This window comes from Lithobates pipiens, unplaced genomic scaffold (assembly GCF_037356315.1).
Source record: "Lithobates pipiens isolate NorthernLeopardFrog02 unplaced genomic scaffold, aLitPip1_a1.2 Scaffold_8, whole genome shotgun sequence".
NCBI lineage: Eukaryota > Metazoa > Chordata > Amphibia > Anura > Ranidae > Lithobates > Lithobates pipiens.
This window is the reverse complement of record NW_027507903.1, coordinates 58,275,569-58,299,711: the sequence shown is the minus strand read 5'-3', so window position 1 is coordinate 58,299,711 and position 24,143 is coordinate 58,275,569. Positions and strand designations below refer to the sequence as shown.

General features: G+C 40.9%; 1 protein-coding gene across 1 annotated transcript in view; it reads left to right on the top strand.

Annotated features, from left to right (window-relative positions):
- Window positions 1-24,143, top strand: part of ADAMTSL3 (ADAMTS like 3) — a 712,540-nt gene that overhangs the window by 471,504 nt on the left and 216,893 nt on the right. The window contains exon 7 of the mRNA XM_077470182.1: window positions 12,801-12,927. Coding sequence (XP_077326308.1) covers window positions 12,801-12,927 — 127 coding nt within the window. The remainder of the gene's footprint in view (window positions 1-12,800; window positions 12,928-24,143) is intronic.

The window sequence follows — 24,143 nt, the reverse complement described above, 5'->3', positions numbered from 1 at the left end:
AGGATGTTGGGGGGGCAGAAAAACGCCTTAAAAAAAGATTTCATGAAAAATATATTACAGAGTCATTAAGTAGTGGGTGTATATGGATTATTTTTGGCAAATAAGCATACCATTTAATCTCACCTTAAAGTGATTGTAAAGACAGAAGTTACTTTTTTGTTACCTTAATGCATTCTACGCATTGAGGCAAAAAACCTTCTGTATGTATTTAACCCCCCTCCCATACTTACCTCTGCCTGGCTTTGATTCAGTGCTGTGCACAAGAAACAAACCTCTCTTGGCTCTCTACCTCCTCATTGGCTCCGATGCAACAGCGGGAGCCATTGGCTCCTGCTGCTGTCAATCACAGCCAGTGAGTAGGGAGAGGGGGCGAGGCCAAGGTGCGCTTTGTGCGTCTTATTGACACACAGAGCGGGGCTCTTGCGCGAGCACGCACAATTGTTCCCATAGCAAGCAGTTTGGTATGGGGGAACTTGGTGGGGGGAGGAGCCGGCAGGGAACCCGAGAAAGGGAGAATCAGGGCTGATCTATGCAAAACCATTGCATAGAGCAGGTAAGTATAGCATGCTTGTTGTTTTAATTAAAAAAAATAGCCTTTACAATAACTTTAACACAACTTTTCCTGATCTCTGCTTTGAATGTTACTCTCACTAGCTATTCCTGTTCTTGGAGGTTTGAAAATCCATACATTTTACCTTAGAACAGGACTGGGTTGAATTACCCATGGCCGTGCCCAAATTTAGTTTTTGAAAACAGTAGAAGATATTGAAGTTACAAATGTGACATGTCTTAGTAAGTAAGAACATTTTCAATCTAGTTCTGCTTTGCTCCAACATTTTTTAGCACTTTTTTAAAACCTAATACATGACATATTTAAATGTAATTTACATGTCTTGATGGAGTCTGAGGTGTGAAGTACTTGTATGGACAGTCTTTCATAAATCTTGATTAGTGCTAGATTATCCCAGACATACAGTATAAGAAATCATAGACAGACCTGCTGTATGTCACCTTTTTTTTCTTTTGGGCCTGTGGTGCGGTGTGCAAAAACAAAACACCAAAGTGAACCAAAAATATGCATGTGACTACACATAAAAAAGTGCAATAGGGTGTGTCATATGACCCTCTCTTCCGGAGAGGAAGGACCCTACCCTGCCCCCTGGAGGGGTGCAAGGTTCCCGAGGAGGTAAGGCTACTTAGCCAAATACCCAGCGGACACATTTCCTCAGGATCAGCCAAAGCCCATCAATGGGGTTGATTTACTAAAACCAGAGAGTGCAAAATCTGGCGCAGCTGTGCATAGTAGCCAATCATTGCACTCTCCAGTTTTAGTAAATTAACCCCAATGAGTACTAGGGGAGAGACTCACCCAAAGAGAGATCTCTTAAGGCAGAGAGAAAGAAACCTATGGGCTACACAACCTCCCCTTAGATTTCAGGGTAGTCACCCACACCCTACAGTGAAATAACACACATATAGCAAAGTGATATACACATCTAGAAAAATAACTAAAAAATAAAAACAAGGTGTCAGTGCATGTGGCAGTGGTTTTGCCTTATAGTCTGCCTATGTTAGCATGCTGCACCTAAAACCAGTGGCATCTAGTGCTCTATTTTTATTGGGGGGGAAGCAAACAAACTACCCAACTCACCCCCTCGTTGTCAGTCAATCAGTTGGCCAGTCAGTCAAACCCCCACCCTCGTTGCTCGATTGGTCAGTCAGGCGGTTGGTCAAACCCTCCACCCCCCATTTCTCAGTCGACCATCAGCTTTGCACTTACCCCATTCGACGGCTTCCCCCGGTCTCCTCCTTGGCGCCCCCCTGCTCCTGGCCAATACGCTCGCTTCTCCTCTCGGCCAATCGGGTCTTAAAACCTGCTTCCTGATTGGCCAGGAGGAGAAGCAGGAAGACAATAAGGAATATTAATTTGCTATTGTCACACAGCCACGTGGGTGCAGAGCGCAGTGTTCTGCGCCCTGAGAGAACCCTTTTTTAAAGCAAATTAAAGCCTCTGTGTCACGTACCTGGTGGTAGAGCCTGACCTGCAGGAAGAGACCTCTCTTGCGGCTCCGACTCGAGGGCCCTGGTAGAGTATACAGGCAGCACAGGAGTCTGGAGTGGCACGAGTGCCTGCCAGGATCAACAGCAACCGTGGGATACCCCCACAAAATACGGCACTAAATGGGCCTGCTGGTCTCACTTTCAGTCGACACTAGAATACAGGGATATAATGGCTTCACCCTCGTAGAAGAGAAATTAACAAGAGCCCACCATTAGATATCCCACCTGGAACTCCATTATAACCTCCCTCCCTGCCCCCCCCCCTTATAACTGGTAGGACCTGCCATACAGAAGATCATCCCTACCCTGGCACTTCGGTCCACTATTGGACTATAGAGGATTAGGGGAAGCCAGAGATGTCCCCCCCCCCCCCAACATCCTCCCTTGACCCCGTCTTTGTCCCTTTATACCCCCCCCCCCCGCTCATTTAGTACCTGGTCCCCAATACATTCCCCTGTCACCCCTATCTAGGCACTTTTTTTAATCGGCACCCTTCATATGCAGGGCACATACCCAGTTCAACTCTTCCTATTTACAAGGCCCAAGAATGAGGAGCAAATGTCTATTACATGATTGGAAAAACATTAGACCTTCTTCCCACTCGTGGGGTCCTATATAGTCAAAATTCATTTAAGCCCCCTGGATTAAGCCCCCAAGACCCAGTCACACCACACCTTCCTATCATTATGCCCCTCCTGCTCTAATGTCTCATACCCCCCTTCGCACTCTCTGCCTATATACCAGGCATCCTATTCGGAATAGCAGGGAAGGTCACGACTCCTGTCTCCCATTCTCATTTGTTACTGTATGTCCTAGTATCATAAGTATTGTAATAAGATGAAAATGCTTTGGGCTTTGTATCCGCTTTTTGTGTGTGTTCATTCCTACTTTTCAAGACTTCTGTAAGTTCTTTTTTCATTTTTCTCAATAAAAAACTTTTTGAAAAAAAAAAAAAAAGGAAAAAAAAAAAAAAAAAAAAAACAGCAACCGTGGGGTCTGGAGCCCAGGAAGAACTCGTAGCAGGACCCCCAGCTGGAACAGGGGATGGCTGGGACCAGGAAGGAAAAGGATCAGCAGGCAGGTGCAGGAAGCTGAAGCAGAGCAGCAGGTGGGGTAGCTGGAACTGGAACACCAATGCAGGAACTCAGGCAGAAGCAGGACTTCAGGTAGGAGCTGGACCCACAACTGGAGGTAGAGCAGCAGACGGGCACCGGAACAGGAGGCTGGCAGCAGAGCGGTCAGACAAGCCGGGTCGGAGGTCAGGCAGTCAGCGAAGGTACCAAGGATCAAGCAGGTGGATAGTCGGACAAGCTGGGTCAGTAAACAGGCAGGCAGCAGAAGTACCAAAGGATCAAGCAGAGGGGAAGTCAGACAGGCCGGGATCAGATGCAGGCGGATAGCAGGAGTGGTAGGTAGACAAGCCGGGTCAACAGGTCACAGAAGGCAGGTTCTCAGAATCAGGATGCTCGCACGCTGTAGATCAGACAGCAAGAACTGGATGTGACAGACTGAGTTAAATAGCCCGCACACGCGAACGCGCGGCGGAAGGTCCGGACTGATTTCTGCTAGCAGGATCTTCCTGACACTCGGGCTCTAATCACTTGCTTAAAAAAAAACCCCACTGAAATCCATGCGTCCAGCGCCCTGCATGCAGATGAAAGGCCAGGCGCATGGATTAGGGGGGTGGAGCACCTGCGTTCCTAATGGAACGGCCACCACTGCCTAAAACTCAAGTATAACTTTTGGGAGGCCTGTTCATTTAATGGACTCGAATTTGGATATGTCCAGGGCTTCCTCTTAGTAACCCAGGGAGGCACCCTTACAATCATATAATATAGCAATCATTCAAAACCTGCAACCTCAGAAGACTGAGATCAGACTACCTATGGGACATTTTTCGAAAATGAAAAATGTGGTTGGAAAAATCTGGCTAGTAGCCATTTGTTCTCCTCTAATAAGGTGGAACCACAGTCACACAGATACGTGTTCAAATTAGATAAATATTATGAATTCTTTTACCTGCAACAGTATGTTGCAACAGCGTGTTATGCATTTGTGACCAAAAGGCTCCCAGTTTTGATACTTCAACCAGCCTGTGTTGTTTTTTAGTACATTTAACTATTTGTGAATCAAGCAGACTGAAGGATGTTCTGGATTTTTGCTGGAAAGAAAACCTATCACTGTTGGTTTTCTTGACCAGATCCACTCTTTACCGAATGCCCTGCCCAAGATAATTGGCGTGTCTAACAATAATCCCATAAAATAGTTTGCACAAATTTCTAAAAGAAAGGCTTGGAGTAAGTACTCTGTAGTTCATTTAAAAGCAATATAAAATCAAATAAACTCTTCACATACTGTATTTTATACATTGGTCACATGCTTATAGCAGTTCCTACATTAATGAAAAATATATAGTTAACATAGAATGTAGTTAGGTCTCTAGTAATTAATCCGGAATGAACCCTGGCGGCCGAAGCTGGCTGTCACTCGTATTTCCAACCCTAGAGTTAAAATAAAGTTTAGATCCCTTGGTGTAGTACAGGCAGTATCCGTGTCTTGATCCCCTGTACTAAATCTTAAATATAAAATGCAAAACTATCCAAACGACTGTAGTATTGAGATGGTGATTGCAGAACCCAGATAAATGATTGCTGCACTGACATGGTTTATGTCAGTCCGAGACACTCTTTTTTTTTTTTCTTTTACACAGCTATGAACAAATGAGAAGCAGCTTCGAAGTGGTAAGGGTTTGATGACCTCTAAGTAGGTCAAGCGTGAGAGCGCCAGACATAATAATAAAAATAATAATAGTAATATGTGTATGTAATGGAAATCACTGTATTAAACAAATCCTGTTGGGACCCTTTAAGTCAGATTTTAATGCATGGAATGTGTCAAAGCTTACTAGAGATTGTATATCAAAATATTTAAATGTGAACAGTACAGAAATTTCTCTAGGTGGTTGATCTTGGAGTTACAGCAGTGAATTTTCATATAATCTGGGATGATGGAGTCCATTCTCAGCAACTAGTGGATTTTGCCAGTATTTAAAGGAAAACTCTGCTTTCGCCAAAATAACATACATATTATAGGTAATTGTTGCATAGGTCCTTTTGTAGTTTAAAGTCATTCAATTACCCATTTCATCTCAGTCTGCAGCTGCTCTGAGTTTATAAAACTGCCAAAAAATTTAAAATGAAAATTTCTTGTAATATGGCACACTGTAATGGCGTGGGAACTATTTGAAAACAGCGTTCCCTCAGAAATGTTTTTCCTTCTTTTGTGAATGGCTGACATATTTTTCATGCATAGTGCTGGAAGCCAAATTATGGGCATTATGGGCATCCTGCAAATTGTGTTATTGTTGTATAGATACTTTCTAATACCTTATGACTAAAAGCATACAGATTGCTTAAGTGGTCCTAAAACAGAGACATCTCACTCTCCTTTGTAATTTTGAGAGGGAAAAAAACATGAAAAAAAGCCCTGTAAATATTTTTTGTTATTTAATGCTGAAAAGCTTAATTAATGTTCTAGTTACAAAGGCCAATTATAGATTTGAAAACACAAACCTCATGCCAAATATATAATAAATAACTAAATAGCTGCTCCCTAAAAAAATGTAGACAGACTACTGGATTTATAAAAGAAACAAAGATGGGGGCGCTAGATAACGAACCCACTGTGTGAATGGGCCGTTGATTGTGTTAAATATAACAATTATGACCACATAAAAAACATGGAAAGCAAGTGCTAAATGATTTTAGGAAACAAAAAATACAAGTGTCTTTTAAAAAGTTGATAAGTCGTCAGTAAAGTAACTTCAATTAGCCAATAACGCTCAATAAAATGCATTCCACCACCGGACAATAAATTCAAACCTCACACCCAATGTGCTCGAATAGAAGAACCTGCTCACCAGATAGCCACAACCTCTTTAATTAAAAAGAAGGTCTGAAAGTGCTTGGTTGAGAAATCCTGTGGCTGGCTTAAATAGAGATGAATCAGGAGACTTGTTTAGCTGCATCCTCCTCTCCACCGTGAAGACCCATTGAGAATGAAAAAGAGGAAGGGAACCAAATAGCATAATACTGCTTTATTAAAAAAGTAAAAAAAAAAAAACACATAATGCCTGCTTACATGTACTGGTGCCTTGTCCCGGAGCCGCCCGACTGCGCTCAGTGATTATAGATTGCTTATGCATTGGTTCTTCATCCCCTCCCAACTCTCACATGTCACAATCCCTGGATATCCCTCCCGGTGCTGTAGAGGGGAAGGGCTCAGGGCATATTCACATCTGGTTGGACTGTCCGAAAAGCAAGCCCTTCTGGTTTCATACTCATCAGTTAGTCTATACCCTCGTAAATACATTTCTCTGAAAGAGAGCAGAAAAAAATAAATCTACTTGTACCAAACCAGAATTTGGTTTTTACACCCGTGGCTTTACAGCTGCGAAGAAGATGATCATCTGGTCCTGGTAAAATGTATTCCTTTGAAGGAACTCAATGTTCATATTAACTACTATATGATCTTTTTAAAAATTTCTGCTACCCTGCATGACCAGCTACCTAAATTTCACGAAGTTTGGGATCCACGGATCACACGCTACTTATTGATGGATTTAGACCACTGTCTCCTTACAATCGAATTCTCCTTTTTTTTAACCTGGAGTGCTCCAGGGCCAACCCCACCAAACTTCCCCACCTCTCCCCGCTTCCCTCTCACCCACCCCTTGCGGACCTGTGATAGCTTAAAGCGGGAGTCCGCCGGGACTCCGCGTTTTTTTTTTTTTTTAAAAGTCAGCAGCTACAAATACTGCAGCTGCTGACTTTTAAAATGGTGACACTTACCTGTCCAGCGCGCCCGCGATGTCGGCACCCGAAGCCGATCTCTAGATCGACACTCGGGTGCTGCCGCCGCCATCTTGGGTATGGGAATCAGGAAATGGAGCCTTTCGGCTTCATTTCCCGGTTCCCTACTGCGCATGCGCGAGCCGTGCGGCGCAATCCGGACGGTCCCCGCTGCCTCTGGGAACTGTGTGTTTCCCAGCAGGCAGCGGGGCACTTGCACAAAGGGGCAGGCAGTTGCTGAAAGGGGCGTAATCTACGCCCCTTTCCGCAGACAGCTATCCCGGAAGTGGGTGCAGTTACCTGGATTATCCAGGTAACTGCACCCCCCTCCCCCCTGAAAGGTGCCAATTGTGGCGCCGGAGGGGGGGGGATTCCGATGAGCGGAGGTCCATTTTAGGGTGGACCTCCGATTTAATGGGTGGATGGATGTAAACAGGCTTGTGCCCATTTACATTAGTCTACCTCTGATCCATTACAATTGGGTATGAAAACAGTCCCTTTCAGTTTTTTTATGGACTTGGACAGACTTGGAGATAGACTGGTGCTAATGGGCACAAGTTCATTTACACCCTGTCCGTAGAGCTGCATGGAACTTCTGATCAGGTTCGCCTGAAAAATTTACAGACCTGATCGGAATGCCTGTGTAAAAAGTTCCCTTATGTTTATTTGGATGGATGTAAACAGGCTTGTGCCCATTTACATTAGTCTACCTCTGATCCATCACAATTAGGTATGAAAACAGTCCCTTTCAGTTTTTTTTATGGACTTGGACAAACTTGGAGATAGACTGGTGCTAATGGGCACAAGTTCATTTACACCCTGTCCGTAGAGCTGCATGGAACTTCTAATCAGGTTCGCCTAAAAAATTGACAGACCTGATCGGAATGCCTGTGTAAAAAGTTCCCTTATGTTTATTTCAGGCACCTCCACGTTACATAACTAGTCAGTGGGTTGTTTCCTACAAAGGGCTCTACTGACATTGGGGTTGATTTGCTAAAACTGGAGAGTGTAAAATCTAGTGTCGCTCTGCATAGAAACCAATCAGCTTCTAGGTTTTTTGTCAAAGCTTAATAGAACAAGCTGAAGCTAGAAGCTAGAAGCTGATTGGTTGCCACGTAAAGTTGCACCAGATTCTGCACTCTCCAGTTTTAGTAAATCAACCACATTCTGTTTTACTCTGGGCACTCTGCCTTTCTAAAACCCAAAAACATAATTGGCTTAACCTCATCCTGACCCTAACAGTTGTGTGTTCCTCTTCAATGGAGAAATTAAATTGTAAGATACTTCAAAGACTGGGACTGAATTGAATAGTCTGTGAGTTATGTAAAGCAGTGAATAATTTCTTAGTAGTATGCATAATTAATAACGAATGCCTAATATAAATGTTTACTTAATTTGTTTTGAAAGGCTCTTGGTTCTTTTTGTTCAATGCAAAATGTGAGTGTGACATTCCATCTTTATTAATACCACACGTATTATGACCACAAATGCCTCACACATTACTGCAGACTTTTGACCCTACAGGCTTCATGTATCTAGTTAATAAACCATGCTGACTGATATACTGAGTGTGGGAAAAAGATTCTCAATTTAGGGTCCCACTGTATTTCTGTGAAGGTTTATCCAGGTCATCAAGTACTATATTTAGTCACAGTCAGCTGGACTTGTGTTGTAATGTTGAAGATGTTTCTTAGCTTATTCAAGCCCCTTCTTCAGTTTTAATAACTGTCATGAAAATTCCCCCAAATCTATATCAATGCAGGTAACACCAACACCTTGATCAAATTACCATAGAGAGGCAGACGTTATAGTCTACAAAGAGAATGGGAGGTGTAAAAATTGCAGAATCAATCTGTATAAATTATATATTCCTCTCCTTGGTTTCTAGACAGCTTCAAAGGTGTTAATCATTTGATTTATATGGCTGAAGGTATGACTTGTCAAAATGCTGGGGCAGAGATCTTAAAACAGAATTATATGTGGAAGACAGATGGTGTCATAAATTAAGGATTAAGATCTATGAAGCCTTCCTGATTCTGGGGTTCAGACTAACTGAGTACAGGGTGGTTCCATGATTCTCACACCTTCCATCCTGTTAAGTAATACGATCTGCCTATGAAATATCTTCCTCATTATAGAACAAGTCCAGCTGAAATTGGCTAACTTTTACTAGATAACATTTCTCTCATTTTACTGATATGGCTAACAAATTTGAGCATCAAAAGAAACCTACATTAAAAAATTATGGCCCACAGCTATATGGATATATGTATGTGCCTTTAGGTGGACCTAGCCTCATTTATATGTATTTTAGACATATACGATTCGGTTAGTAACAAATGGATTTTCGTATGAATTTGTTAGTATTCGTACATTCCGATCAATTCAAACATCCAAATAGCTGAAAGAACCAAAATATGAAAAATTACGAAATTAAGAATAAGCAAAATAATGAACATGCAAAAATCTGAATTTAGGAACGGACATGCTTACGAAAATACGAAACAGTAAAAGAAAGAAAATGACATCTATAACGAATGATTTACATTTCGTATTTTCAATTATTTGTCTGTTCATAAGTTTGTATGTTCGTATTTTGATTTGTGTGTTCGTAATTTTGTTTCCTCGTTTGTTCATAATTTTGTTTCTTCATGTTCTCTAATCATTCTTTTGAATGGACAGTGTAAGTGTATCTTTATATGTATGTTCGTAAATTCGTATGTTTGTAATTTCGTGTTCTCAAATCTTTCTTTCTAATGGGCAGTGTATTAGTGAGTGATGTATCTTACTTAATATCTTTAGCCAATCAGCTTATACCTTTTGTATCTGAGTAACACTACATTCTCAGGTGAAGAGGAGACTGAGTCAGGTCTTGAGAGGGAGTGGACTGGAGTAAGTCCAGGACTTACTGGAAAAGCAAGCATGGGATTATTATTCTTTATTTCCTACAAAAGTATGAATCAATGAAAAGGCAATCTCACAAAAGTAACAATTACTAAATTACGGGTAGTGTACGGAGTATACAAAAATTATTATCTAACAAAATTATACATTTTGTATCATAGAAAATTAGACTTAACGGAATTACGAATCATTTCGTATCAACCAAAATAAAACTGTTACGAAAATATAAGTCCAAATATGAAACATCGCATCTTACGAAATTACGAATCATTAGACTAAAAGAATTACAAATCATTTTGTATCAATGAAAATATATCTGTTAGGAAAATATGAACGAGTCCGAATATGAAAACTCACGTCTTACAAAATTACGAATCGTTACGAATCAATTGAAATGTAAAGAAACTAAACAAAACCATTTTTTATTTGTGCACATGTCTAATGTATTTCATGCTACCTTATGATACTTTTGTGTATGGGGCACATATCTGTACTTGAGTGACAATATTTATATAGGATTCTTGCAGGAGCCAACATAGGGATTATATTGTGGAGAGGAATGGGGAAAGTAAGTAAAGACACCAGAGGGTACCTTCTACACAGCAGAGGGTATTCACAATTTCAATACAGGTTCACTTTATTAAACATTTTAGGGTTGAATTTTTTTTTTTAACTATGGAGTTTTTAAGTGATCTCCTTGAATACCAAATACCAAGTGTGCTGTATGTATTAGTCACTCATGTCAGGCTGAGTTACATGATTAATCACTTCCTTTCTACAGTATTTCTGAACTCACCTAGAATCCTTCTAAAGTCCAAGATGATTTTAATTGCTGATAAATACGTGATAAAAAAAATTGCCAACATGTTTCAGGGGCAGTACCACTCTCTCTTCATTGGGGCTCAACACTGGATAAAACTTGGATGGATTGAGAGAAAAAAGTACCCTCACAGATCTATATTATGACCAGTATTAAACTCTCCTCACAAAGTAACAATATAATAGTTGCTGAGCAGCAATCTTCTATTGCTGCTCGCTGTTTTCTCCATGTCCATCCAAATTTTATCCCGTGTTGAGCCCTGATGAGGGGGGCCCAGTGGTCTTGCCCCAGAAATGTGGTAGATGTTTTTATATGATTTATTTAGCAACAAATAAAAGTATCTTAGCATCTTTCATCTATTTTTGGTCTGGCACTCCTTTTTAAATTTCACTGGTTGGAACTATTGTGTTTCCATTAAGGGAAGTCTTGCTTTGTGGGAACCACTTCTCCACTGTCTCTCAGAGAGACAATGCACTTACAATACAGTTCAAGACAAACTGATTAGGAGGGCTCTCTTCCTGAGAGTCTACAATCTAAACGAGAGGGGTACTGGAAGCGAAAGGTAATAACTGTAAGGGGTGAGCTAATGGGAAAAGTCAGGCAGACCTAATTGGATGGTCCATTCACCCCAATAGAACATATGTTTGTTTACACCCACCTACCTCTGATCCGGTCCTCTCCATCTCGATAGATCAGATCGGAGGGCAGTCGGGTGTAAACGCTTACCAATAGAGCAGAGCTGGCTCAAAAAGTGTCAGTTTGTCTGTTTACTAAATACCTTTTTTGTGAATGACTAGGGGTACTATATAACTCTTACTTATTCACATGAAGGGATGGTGTCTGGGGACTCCGTATTCTTAAAGTGGGTTCCAGATCCTTGTTCTCATCAAAATGGAGGTCTTTGTTATCATTAACATGGCAAGGTACCTCTTTATTTTTAGAGCATGTGCCATACAGTTCAGAACCTTCGTTCCACCCTGTTATCTGGCCTGCAAGGCTACATGCTCTTATAAGGCTCTAGTAAGCGTTTTTTAAGGGGGGATCCCATGCATTTTTTGTTTTGCTTTTTGTTGTGTGGAGTTCCCCCTCAAAATCCATATTTTAAGGAGGGACTCCAAACCTTTTTTTTTTCTTTTGTGTGTGATCCCCCTTGACGTCTATTTTTTTTTTGTGGCGATTAAGGGAATCCCCAGCTGTGTGTTTACAAACAGAAAAAGAGTGTCCGAACCTGTCATTTGTCATTTTTTTCTTTTGTAAATGACAGTTTTGCTATAGTAGGTTGTATACAGATGTGCCACTTCACAAGTAGGCTAAGGGCACTCACTAAGCATGTCATTTAAAGGTATTTTGCAAGTTTAACGTTGCCCTTAAAGCATTATCAAAATCCCTTCTCTCCACCAAACAGAACTTTTTAAACTTTTTTTTAGGCTTCTGTACATGTTCCCCATTGCAGTGACCAGCCCCATGCTAATTGTTTGATCAATCCCCTGCCTTTTAAACTAGAAAATGGCCATTACTATTTTTTAACATTTTACTTCAAAGGGGTTCTTATTAGGCACCCCAACTTTATTCAAGTTTTGTGAATCTGCTTTGAACCAAACCCTGCTCATCGCTTATGAGGACATCTCACTGCAGGAATCAGCAGAAGTTACTGTAGCATGAGATTCATTTTGCCAGCTACTACATAAACCTGGAATATATGATTTTGCTGGTGTCGGCCGTTAAAGAAATATGGTATAAATGTACACATCATGCTGTATAAATGCAATGTGGTCTTAAGTAAAATCAAGAACACATTGGGGGCTTTTCATGTAGATGAGTGCAAAATCATCCATAAAATAAAAAATCCCCATTTTGTTTTACAATGAACCAGAAATACTGATGAGACCGTTCTGTAATAAGTAGTTCTGTAATAGAAGTAGACTTCTCTGTTTTCCTTTGGGCTTGCATTCTATCAACTGATAAGCAGTCTACTTTATTAACATAGTAGAAATGATACTGTGCCACAGGATGTGTCTAACATCAGCCGAGAAACAATGTGTGCTCTGACAGAATCAGGCCAGCTCATAAAGTGAAAAGCATAACATAATAAATAAAATTCCAGAAACCTGAGCATGTGTACTACAGGTCTGCCCTCCTTCTAACTTTGTTGTTGATGTTGGCAGGCCGTGGGCTGTGATCGGCAGCTTGGGAGCAATGCCAAAGAAGACAATTGTGGAGTGTGTGCCGGAGATGGGTCGACTTGCAGGCTGGTGAGGGGACAATCCAAATCTCATCTTTCCCCTGAAAAACGTGAGTATCTCTTTCTTGCGTAAACCTTTGGCCCCAGGATATTTTTATTCTCAAATTGCTTTATAGTAAAATAATTTGAATGAAAATCCCACTGCTATAACATTTTTAGGTTGTTTGAGATCAGCAGCACTGTGATTAAGAATATGAAGGCAGCATCTCCTAAAATAAAAAAACATGGTGATTGTTAATGGTTTGCGGTACTTTAGAAAGATATACACAAGACCTTGACCTCTAATCTTGACTTATGTTAAAAGAGCTGCATGGGATTTGTGTTTATTTAAGAATCACCTAGGTGAATGCAGCATCAGTCCGGTGCTGCACCTGTCCCCCGCTGGCTCTAACAATGAGAACCAAGCGATCAAACACTGCTGATCGCTTGGTTCTCACAGCTCCTTGAGCAGAGAGCTAGTGACTGTCAGTTGCCGGCTCTCTACTCTGTCCCACTGCACTCACTGGAGTGCTGGGCTGTGGAGGGCACCTCCACAGCCCAGCGTGGAAGTGACGGCTCAGGCTCTCAGTGGCCTGCCGATCCAGGCATGTGGGCAGATCCCAAGCATATGGTCGCTCTCTTTCCCAGCTCTGTGGCATCAACCAACAGCCAGCTTCAGATTAAAATGGGTCACAGGACTGCAGAACAAACTGCACTCCTGTGATCCACAGGAGACGTACAGCCAAGCAAGATTTAGCTGTACTTCTCCTTTGACATTAAAGTTAGTTACCTCCCAGTTCTAACCCTTGTTTTGGGGTCTTGACTTCTGCCCACAGATTTTCCAGTGTTTAACGGTTGCATGACAGGCCCCCCTAATCTTGACTTGGAAAGAAGTGAAGGTCTTGTGTACTATCTGGGCCCAGGATCCAAGGAGCTCATCAAGGATTAATTTGAAGACTGACACTGGTGTTTGCAAGTTTGCATCATACTTAATGTGATTGTAGCCATATTGCATCAGTTTGCATCAGTAATAAAATATCTCTGTTAGAAGTATTTGATGGAAGCTGACATTCTCCAAACTTCGAATTGCATATTTATTATAAGGGAATTATATGAGTGGCTGTCTGAACAGGTTCCGTTTCCTTGCCAGGTAACTAGTATGCACAATATAGCCAAGTCCACTACAGAGTACTGTGACAAATTACATTTAAACAATTTCATTCCCCCAAACAAGCTTTCATGTAGTTTGCAGATGCGAGGAACATTTTAAAATGCTGATAAGAAATATTGATTAGAAATTCTAGACCAAGCCTATAAATCTGGATCTTCGTGTCCATTATGAAAAATGGACATAGAGTTAGATTTTTAAAGGAAACATGTACTGGTCTTTGCTTGCCTTGTTATTTTGGGGTTGATTTACTAAAGGCAAATAGACTGTGCACTGGCGGTATGATTCAGTCTGGTTTTAGGTGCTGAAAGCGGTACAATTATTTTGCATGGAAATTTGCTGTTTTATATTGCAGTCCTGTAATTCTTAGGAATAACTCTCTTAAATCTGTTCAAACCAGAGTCTAGCAGACATCCCGGGTATGATAAAGTTTATAATATAATGAATAACAATAAAAAATATTCAATAATGTAATCAAATCCTAAAACACTGAAAAAGGGACACTTTTTGGTTGCTATGGACAATCTCCAAATTCCAGCCATAAAAAAACAGTATTTATAATATAAAAGTGCATGCAGGGCACTGCACAGACCACTAGGGACAAAGGGGGTGTGTAATTTTTAATACAGTACTGTAATCTGTAAGATTACAGTGCTGTGTGTGTTTTGTGTACTTTTACTTTTTTGAATTTGCCGCCGTTCTCCGCTCCCGTGCACCGTAACGTCGCAGGGAACGGAGCTCGGTGGCATTCGGCACTGTGAATCGAGCAGAGGACAGCTCGATCACACAGCACGGAGGACATCGCTGGATCCAGGGGACAAGGTAAGTAACTTCTCCGTGTCCTGGCTCGGGGTTACAGCTCCTGCTAGTAAAATCCCAACACAAGCCAGACTCGGGATTACCGCTAGGGGGGTTAAATGAGGTAAAAGTTCACTTTGCATAGAATACCCAATTATATGCAAGGGAATTTTTTTTTCAAAAAACAGCATTTTTGCTTCCACGTGATTGGATAATGGAAGTCAGCAGAGCTTCTGCTCATTTACTAAGCTCTGGGGCAACTGCTCATGTAGAGTGCACCTGCACTTTTCTAAAAGCAGAGTCTATTTGCCTTTAGTAAAGCAACCCCTATGAGTCACTTTCCTGGAACAATTATGCAACCAGCAAAGACAGAGAAATGTCAGAATTCCTAATTCTCATACTTCCTCCAGAGCACTAACTTAAATGACTCAAAAGTATTGAAATTAATCTGCTAACATTTTAAAAGTAACATTAAGCAATGGTATCTTATTGTAATACACATTTCTTGTAATATTCAAGAAGTGCCTAGATTTGCTTGACCAGATTATAAAATTTTGATTTGATTAATGTCTGTTCTTTCAATTCACTTATGAAAAACAATAGCATTTCCCAGTACTGAACATGTGAAAATAACATTATTTTGGATACAGATCAATGTTGCCGCATAATACAAAGTTCACAGATTGAGGAAGACATTGCAAGGAATTTTAGTCGTAAATTTGGGAATCCCAATGGTAATTTGTAATGTCAGTGAAATCAAACTCACTGGGGTTCTTCTATTTCTACAATACCACGCTTGGGTGCACGAAAATTCCTCCAGTGGTTTTTATGAGCATGGACTATTGTGGTTTATAATGACTGTCCTAAATGATCAAATAAATAGGTCATACTATACTCAGATAGTTTTTGTCATCAACAGCAGCATTACAAATAACTGATTCTACTACAAAAGTAAACTATATTTTCTGTTCTACTATACTCTCTTTTAACCTGTTTTTGAATTTGCCACTTAGATCCTTGAGACCTTGCACACTTAAACAGAAATTTTCCAATCAAACTTACCAGCTACCATGCAAAAGAAAAGTACATCCTTAACTGTTATACTTGAGAGTCTAAATATTGGAACATATATAGCAATGGATAAATTAAGAGCACAGTATGTCAACAGGCAGCCCAGTTCTCCCTAAAGTGGTTATAAACCTCAAACATGACATATAAACAAAGCATATCTCTCTATATTGTGTACTTGTCTTAATACAGAGCACTAAGTGACACTTTTGTCTGCTGCCTCCTTCCTCTGCTATCTGCATGAATCACATCTGACATCAAGAGAAAAATAGTGACGGGGAGGGAGCTCCAGCAGATTTACAGCCTCAGCTCTGTTCCTGTGTGCTGTGTGAAGGGGGGGTGGGGTGTGTTCCTTCCCTCCAATCAGCTCTCAGAGCTCTCCTTACTGAGCTCTGCAGAAGGTAACTTCAGCTTTCCACCCCCCTTTTTTTTTTTCTAAACTCTTAGACAAGCTTTATAATTTAGCAGTTTGAACAGATGTAGAGGAGAGGGGGATGTAGATAGGCAGGTACAACTTATGCAGTAGGATTTCACTGGGTATGTTTAAGGGTTTAGATACCACTTTAAAGGTGATTCCTGAAAACTTTTCTCTTCAGAGAAGCCTATCCTGCCTCCACCTAACAAGTGTACTTTCATTTTCCTTATCAGCTCATCCCCCACAATTATTACCTTTTGTATCACTTGACCCTTCCTTTTATATTTGTAAGCTGTAATGAGCAGGGTGGGTCCTCTGGGTACAATACAATTGAATTGTATGGTAAATGTACTGTCTGTTGTAAAGCACTGCACAAACTGTTGGTGCTTTATGAATCCTGTATAATAATAATAATAAAATCAACAAGGGCACATTAGAATTCCAGCTACAGCACAATGTCAGCTGAGGGCATTCATAAGACCTTGACTTCTACCCAACTTGAGATTAACCTTCGCTGCCTCCCAGTGCAAACTCAAGTTTTGGGGCCTTTACTTCTACTCACAGATTTTCTAACGTTTGGCAGTTGAATGACAGGAGGCCAAGCTTAATCTTGACTTGGGCAGAAATCAAGGCCTTGTGTACTGCCCGGGCCAAGGATCCAAGTAGCTCTCCAAGGATTGATTTGGAGATTAACACTGGCGTTTGCAAGTCCCACAAGGTGCCAACACTACAACACTGTTGTTAACGTAGAAACATTTTAGGCCATGTCAAATTCACTTTAAACATTCATGTATAAACTCACATATGGTATAGTAATATAAATTAACTTTAGAATGGAAATATGTTAGCTCTAGTGGCTGATGTGAGGAACTGCTATGTGCTATAAACTGAAAGCAATTGATGTGGTTTTTCAAAGAATTGCTGAAATGCCATAGAAGAGAATTTGCAGCTCATTGCTCAAATCATATCTTTTGTAGAGATCAGATTATTTTTGCTTCTAAGTTCATTTTTTTCTCCATTTTTAAACACCTCAGTGTTGAAGTCATAAAATATAAGGTCGTGCACTGCTTATGACTCCTTAGGGATGAAGAGAACGGAACTGAAAAGAAAAAAAAGTGCCAAGACTTTTTCTGAAAGAAAGGAATTAATCCAATGAACAAATCTGTAACACTCTGAAAAATTGGACTTTTGGCAGGCTTATATTAATAACCAGTAGTGAGAAAAAATCAGCACGCCTGTCTTTCTCCTCCTGTTAATAGTAGGGTTGAAGAGGAGTAAGGTCTATCTTCTTACTTCCCTAGGTGTCAGTGTCCATTACAGATCTAATGTTAGATGTATGCAATATTATATACTGTATACCCTCATTTACCTACAGCTTTCAAGTTTGGCACATTATTATCTACTATAGTTCAACTAAAAGTATTTTTTTCTTGTCTACAAAACTATATTTAATTATTTTTTTTTTAGTTGGACTAAATTCTTTTTTTGCTAGAAAATATGTTAATTGGCAAAAAAAAACTAATCTTAGGTTCAAAAGTTCAATTACTCACAGAACTGTCAATTGTTGTTCTGGTGAACAGCTTTACCCCTGCCAAAGGATCTGTACATCTGTTCAGCCAGTCTTCTGATTAACCTCTTCATGCCTCTGCTATAGCCAAAAGATGGCTACAGCGTGGGGCTAAATTGCCAGGAGGACATCCATATATGTCCTCTCGAGCATGTGCTGCCTGTGTGCCCCATGAGATTTGACTGATCGGAGTAAGAGGGCGATCCCCGCCCCTTATCACGTGGTCAGCTTCCTTTTATTCTTGTACTAGCTATTAGGAATGGGACGAACGGACCCCTGTTTGGTTTGCACTAGAACTTTTGAAAAGTTCGGACCCAAATAATGAACCCCATTAAAGTCAATGGGACCCGAACTTCAAAAATCAAAAGTGCCAATTTTGTAGGCTTATATGCAAGTAATTGGGCATACAATGGTTATAGGGGTCCGGGTCCTGCCATGTATCAATAAAAAAAAAAGTTTGTGAGAAATCTCATTTTTAAATGAGCATTGATTTTTTGATTTTTAAAGTGAAAGCATAAAAAAATGAAAATTCATTCCAATGTAGTGCCTGTGGGTCCCCTTAGTCTACCTGTAAAATGGCAGATCTCTACCATGTCTAGAATCTGCTGCAGCAATAATTGCATTTTTAAAGCCAAAAATAATGACATTTTCAGTGCAAGCTGCCTTTATTTTGCTCAGCAACAGCTGGGGAGCCAGTGTATATAATGAGGCTACAATCTAGTGCACTGGGAACAAGATTAGAGATTTTTCGGATACATTCTGGCATCACTTTGACTTTGTATAGAAGTAACGGGTGCATAAAAATGTAACTCTCTCGAGGTACTCTTGATGAAAGCAAGAATTGGCCTTGCTGTAAAAATTGCAATGATATGCACCTATCATACAGGTGCAGAAAAATTACTCTTTAGGTTTCGGGGGCGGCTTCCCACTTTAACCCCATAGAGGTTCTCTTGATGAAAATTGCAATGATATGCGAGTGGTAGGTGTTTTTGCCACATTTGATGTGCCTGAGACACGGTTTGCAGATAGCAACAGTGCAATCTGCTTCAGATGTGCTGAAAAAGGCCCAGACAGCTGAGCTTTGGGGAGTGGACTGGGAGATAACAGCTGCAGAATGAGATGGAATAGAGTGGCTGCTCTCTATTCTTTCTTAATGTCGGCCTCACCTTCAGTTTCCTCCTGGCACCCAAGTTGCATCATCATCTTCATCATCTCCATCTCCTCCATCTTCATTATTACCACTGAAGACAACTTGGCCAATATGCTGCGGCTTGGGGAACATGAATGCCAATTTGTCTACCAGTGTTCCTCCCTCTCTCTAGGCTCATGGTCCTATCTTCATCAACCTCAGAATCCAGTAATGGCTGGGCATCATCAAGGGGAAAGTGGCTGACGCTGTGGTCAAATAATTCAGCTGACTCCTCGATGGCAGATGTTGGGGCTATGGCAGGAATAGATGTGGACAAAGAGGCAGGTTTATTCACTCTGGCAACTGCAGGGGACTGCACACTTGTCTCTGCTTGCATGACAGAGGGTAAAGAGAATGTGGAAGGTTTAGACAAGCCAGTCCACCACCTCCTCCGCATGCTGTGCATGCTGTGGCTGGATAGCACGGGCAAACCTATTACACAAAGGAAATAATGCCCTGCCTGAGGACTGACCACCGCATCCACCTTTGCCTGTAGACACATTTATTGCTGGCCCCCTTGCAGTGCCAAGGGAATGTCTGCCTCTCCTTGTTGCCCTTGTTGTCCTCCCAGACATTATTGGGAGGGAGGGGGCTTATAAGCAAATGAAAAGAAGAAGTTGAAATCTGTAGGTAGATGCACTTTAATCAGTGTAAAGAGGTGTTTGGGGCACTTTAATTTGAGTACTCATGCTACACAGACACACTCCAAGGATACACTATAATATACTGCAATATACAGTGATGCACTATATGGCATTAAACTGGCAGTAATGCACACAGAAGTAAATGGCGTTAAACTGGCAGTAACACACACAGAACTATATGGCTTTAAACTGGCAGTACCGCACACAGAACTATATGGCGTTAAACTGGCAGTAACGCACACACAGAAGTAAATGGCATTAAACTGGCAGTAACACACAAAACTATATGGTATTAAACTAGCAGTAACCCACACAGAAGTAAATGGCGTTAAACTGGCACTAATGCAATCAAATAGACGGTGTTCAACCGTCACTACAATGACACTATCTAAACTGTCCCTACTTTAGCTATACACTAATGTAACGATTACTGACAAGGTCTCACTACACTACACTACACTGACACTATCTGAGCTGTCCCTACTCTAGCTGCACACTATGCAAAGCTGAATAATGGTCCTCCTCAGTACACTCACACTAGCCCTAGACTGACAGTAAACTAACATTCTACACTGACAATTGAAGCAAAATAGCATAGTATAGCACACTAACTAACTAATAGCACTGAACTCTATCTCTCTGAACGCCAAAATCACACTGCAAATGGCTGCCTCTGAAAGAATACTTTTATAGTGTGGGGCGGGAATGAGCCATGATTGGATAAGCCACAATGACAGTGTAAAATCATGACAGTGCTCTGTGCCCTGATTGGCTGACACTTTCACTGCTTTAGCCAATCAGGGCTTGCAATGCACTGTTCAGTGCCGTGATGCATTGTGGTTGGTTTGGAGGGGCAAACAAACGGTTGAACGACCTGTTTGTTCAGCTATTCGCTGAACGTTCGAACAGCGAAAGTTTCGGCCCCAACTTGTGCTCAGGCCGAAACGTTTGCCCATCCCTACTAGCAATCCCATAATTTGTGCTTTCAAACTGTCCCATTGCATACAGACTTTTAGAAAATGTTGGTTTGCTTTATGTAGATTTGGAAACATAAATCAGTAAAAAGAGAAATGTTAGGCCGCGTACACACGCGCGGACTGTTCGCCCAACCTTGTCCGCTGAACAGTGTTTGGGCGGACAGTCCGCTCGTGTGTGGGGCTTCAGCGGACAGTTTCAGCGGACAGTTGGCCGAACAAGGTCTTACGGAAATTCCGAAAAACTGTCCGCTGAAACAAGGTTTCAGCGGACTGTTCGCTCGTGTGTAGGCTTGTTCGGCCAACTAAGTCTCGCGCATGCTCAGAAAGGATTTCCACGTCGGAAGGTTGCATTGCAGTGTATAGGACGTCGTATTTTTCGTCCCGTCGTACGTGCCGTTCACGTCATCGCGCACGGTTTCAGCAAACTGTTCGTCCGTCGTGTGTGGCCATGTCCGTCCATGCTAAGTTTGAGCGGACTGTTCGCTCAAACTGTTGGACGGACAAAGTTGGGCCAACAGTCCGCGCGTGTGTACGCGGCCTCAGTGTTGTGGGAAGATGTTTTGTTTTGATCAATTGTATCATAACTGTGGTATATTTTTAGATATCCACTGACTTTAAATATGTCTAGAACACAATAAGACAGAAAAACAGTAAATTAGTTAAATACTGTGACATAATTGCCTTGACCCTATTCTTCAAAGGTTACGTAAAAGGGATCTCCTTCTGCAATGATGGTGTTGGAGGAAATGAGCAAGACTACTAGAGAATGTATGCTATTGTATTATTGGCAGGATTTCCTTCTTAGTGCAAGAAAGGATGATATTATAGGTAACTGGCAACACAAAGACAAAACAGCTGGACCTAGCCCTAGCACTTCCTCAAATACAAAATAGAAAATAAATTCTAGCAACTATTTGTCTTTTCTTGGGTCTTCCATGCCCTCTTCACATGAAATACTGACACTGCTGCAATAAATTTACAAAAGGCAAGGATGTTTAAAAAAAAGTAGAAGTCTAGGCGCCAGAATGAAGACATTGCCCCGTGTAAAAACTCCTTTCACAAAATGTATATATAAAAAAAAAACATTACCTATGAAAATAAATTGTGGAAGTACCATAATATCCTCTTTTAAAGCAACTTCCTATTTCAAAAGGTGTAGCCTCGAAGGTGGGACTGCTTCAGAGACTCAAGTTGATAACATGAGACTGGCATAGCTTCCAACTTTACACTAAACCTATAAAGGAGAAACGGAATTCTATGTTGCATTATTACTACTTCAATGACTACTACTATTAGGAAATAGCAAAAATTTTCTTCTATATGCCTTACATTTACGATGACCTCAGAACTTCATTATTATTATCATTATGAGGTCAACTTATTCAATTCCACGTGATTATTTCATGTATAAGGTTTCTTTACAATGCTAGGCTCTACTATCAACTTTGCTGTCATTGTTCTTCTTCTTTTATTGTGGTGCCACTATTACAGTTCCTAGGAGTTGTTAGTTAAGTTGGAACTGACATTTAGTGTCACATATATTAATGAGTGCTCCAGGGATGTAGTGTAAAAGTTAAGGTCACACTCTTTAGGGGTATGGACTCTTATAGATGGAAAGAAATGGCCTTCTTTCTCTTTTACAAAACATTATAAAATGATTGATGAAGTAGATAAATTATAGAGAGGAAATAGTTTCTTGTTTACCTACATTTTAAAATATAAATATTACCAGCTAATAGACTGAGACTGGAGGTGAGCAATTTGATTTATTGGATTTGAGATGTATTGGGTTTGGGAATGTATTCACAGTTAACAGATTTCTATGAATATCAGCCAGTTCTCTAGTTTCTTCCAGTACTTTGTAATATATTTATAAAAGACTTTGTTACAAAGTAAACTTGTCAGTATATGAATTCTTTTTAGTACATGTTGTATGTTGCTCAAAAGAATCAACAGTAACATTTTGATACTAATCATACTAGCATATTATGAAGGACTTACCTTGAAATGAAGCCCTCCAGCAGCACTCTGTCACCGTTGCAGAGGCTTCCATCTTTCCATCTTCACCCAGTCTTCTATCCCTGTTTGCGGCTGCATGAATGACTGAATCGCAATGCATGTTGGAGTCATGGCCACAGTACAGAGCACGTACGGGTATGCTGTTCCTTCAGAGTGCATGCACCGGTGACATCACCAGCTGCTGCTCACTGGCTCCTATACGGTGCTCATTGAGGAGATAATTATTTTACCTACAGGTAAGCTTTATTATAAGGTAAAAATCAAATGCAGGAATTTACTACCACTTTAATAACATATGTCAAGCCACCAAAACTGGTAAACATAACACCTAACCTTGGTCTGGAAAAATTGCTTAGTGTCTCAAAACAGTTTTGACTTCCTCATACTTCCTGTAGCTTGTTTATCGTGGTTATACATAAGTGATATTAGGATTTGACAGTCTTTAGATAATTTGTCTAAAAACCATGTGTAAAAATCGACGATAAACATTCTACAGTGTTATTTCATATACCGGTAAATATTAGGAGCCATTTATAATTTGTAAATTAAAAAACAGATCTAATCCTTTGTGTTTTAACGCAATTTATGAAGGCTCCTGTAAAAACGTTCTGCAGTTTCATGCAAGTGTAACCCTTTCAATATGCAAAATTCAAACCTCTTTTTCTCCAGTGGCAGAGTGCCCCAATGTTCCAGTGCCCCAGTGTCTTTAGCAATTGAAAAAATGTTCTCCAAGTTCAGCGGACCATTTGTTTTTATACAAGGTGATGCCCCTGAAAGCTACTCTGTCACAGCTACTTACCTCTCCTGGTTCCTGTGTTGCAGAACACTACTCTAATGAAGAGAACCCCCCCCCCCATCCAGTCTCCCTGAAGGAAACGATACTTCCAGGAGTGTCGATCTCCTGTTTCCCCTGCTAAAATCAGTTATTCCTCCCACTGAACCCTATGTCCAGTTGTTTTTTGTTTGTTTTTTGCGGAGATTTGACAGGATGGGCATGATTTCACTTCATCTGAGTTGACAAGTGGTGCAACAAGTTCACTTTAGTTTCCTCTTCTCAAGGATGAATACATTTAGTTCAGCTAATCCTTGCTCACAGGTGGGGTCCTCCACGTATCGTATTCATTTGGTTGCCTTTCACTAACTATTTACAGTGCCACAGAAATTAGGTCTTCCGGAAGGTGTCCAATCAGACCGTGTTGCCGGATAATCCGACTGTGTGTGGGCTCCATCGGACTGTTTCCGTCTGAGTATCCGATGGACCAAGTTTTCCAACTTGTCTATAAAATTTTCCGACAACATGATCTGATCGGACTTTGTCCGTTCATGTGTAGAGAATTCCCATCCGACAAAGTGCCACGCATGTTAAGATCGAATTCCTAAACCAAAGCTATTGGCTACTAGTCTGAACGTAGTCCCGTCCTAACGAAATAACGTCATCACGT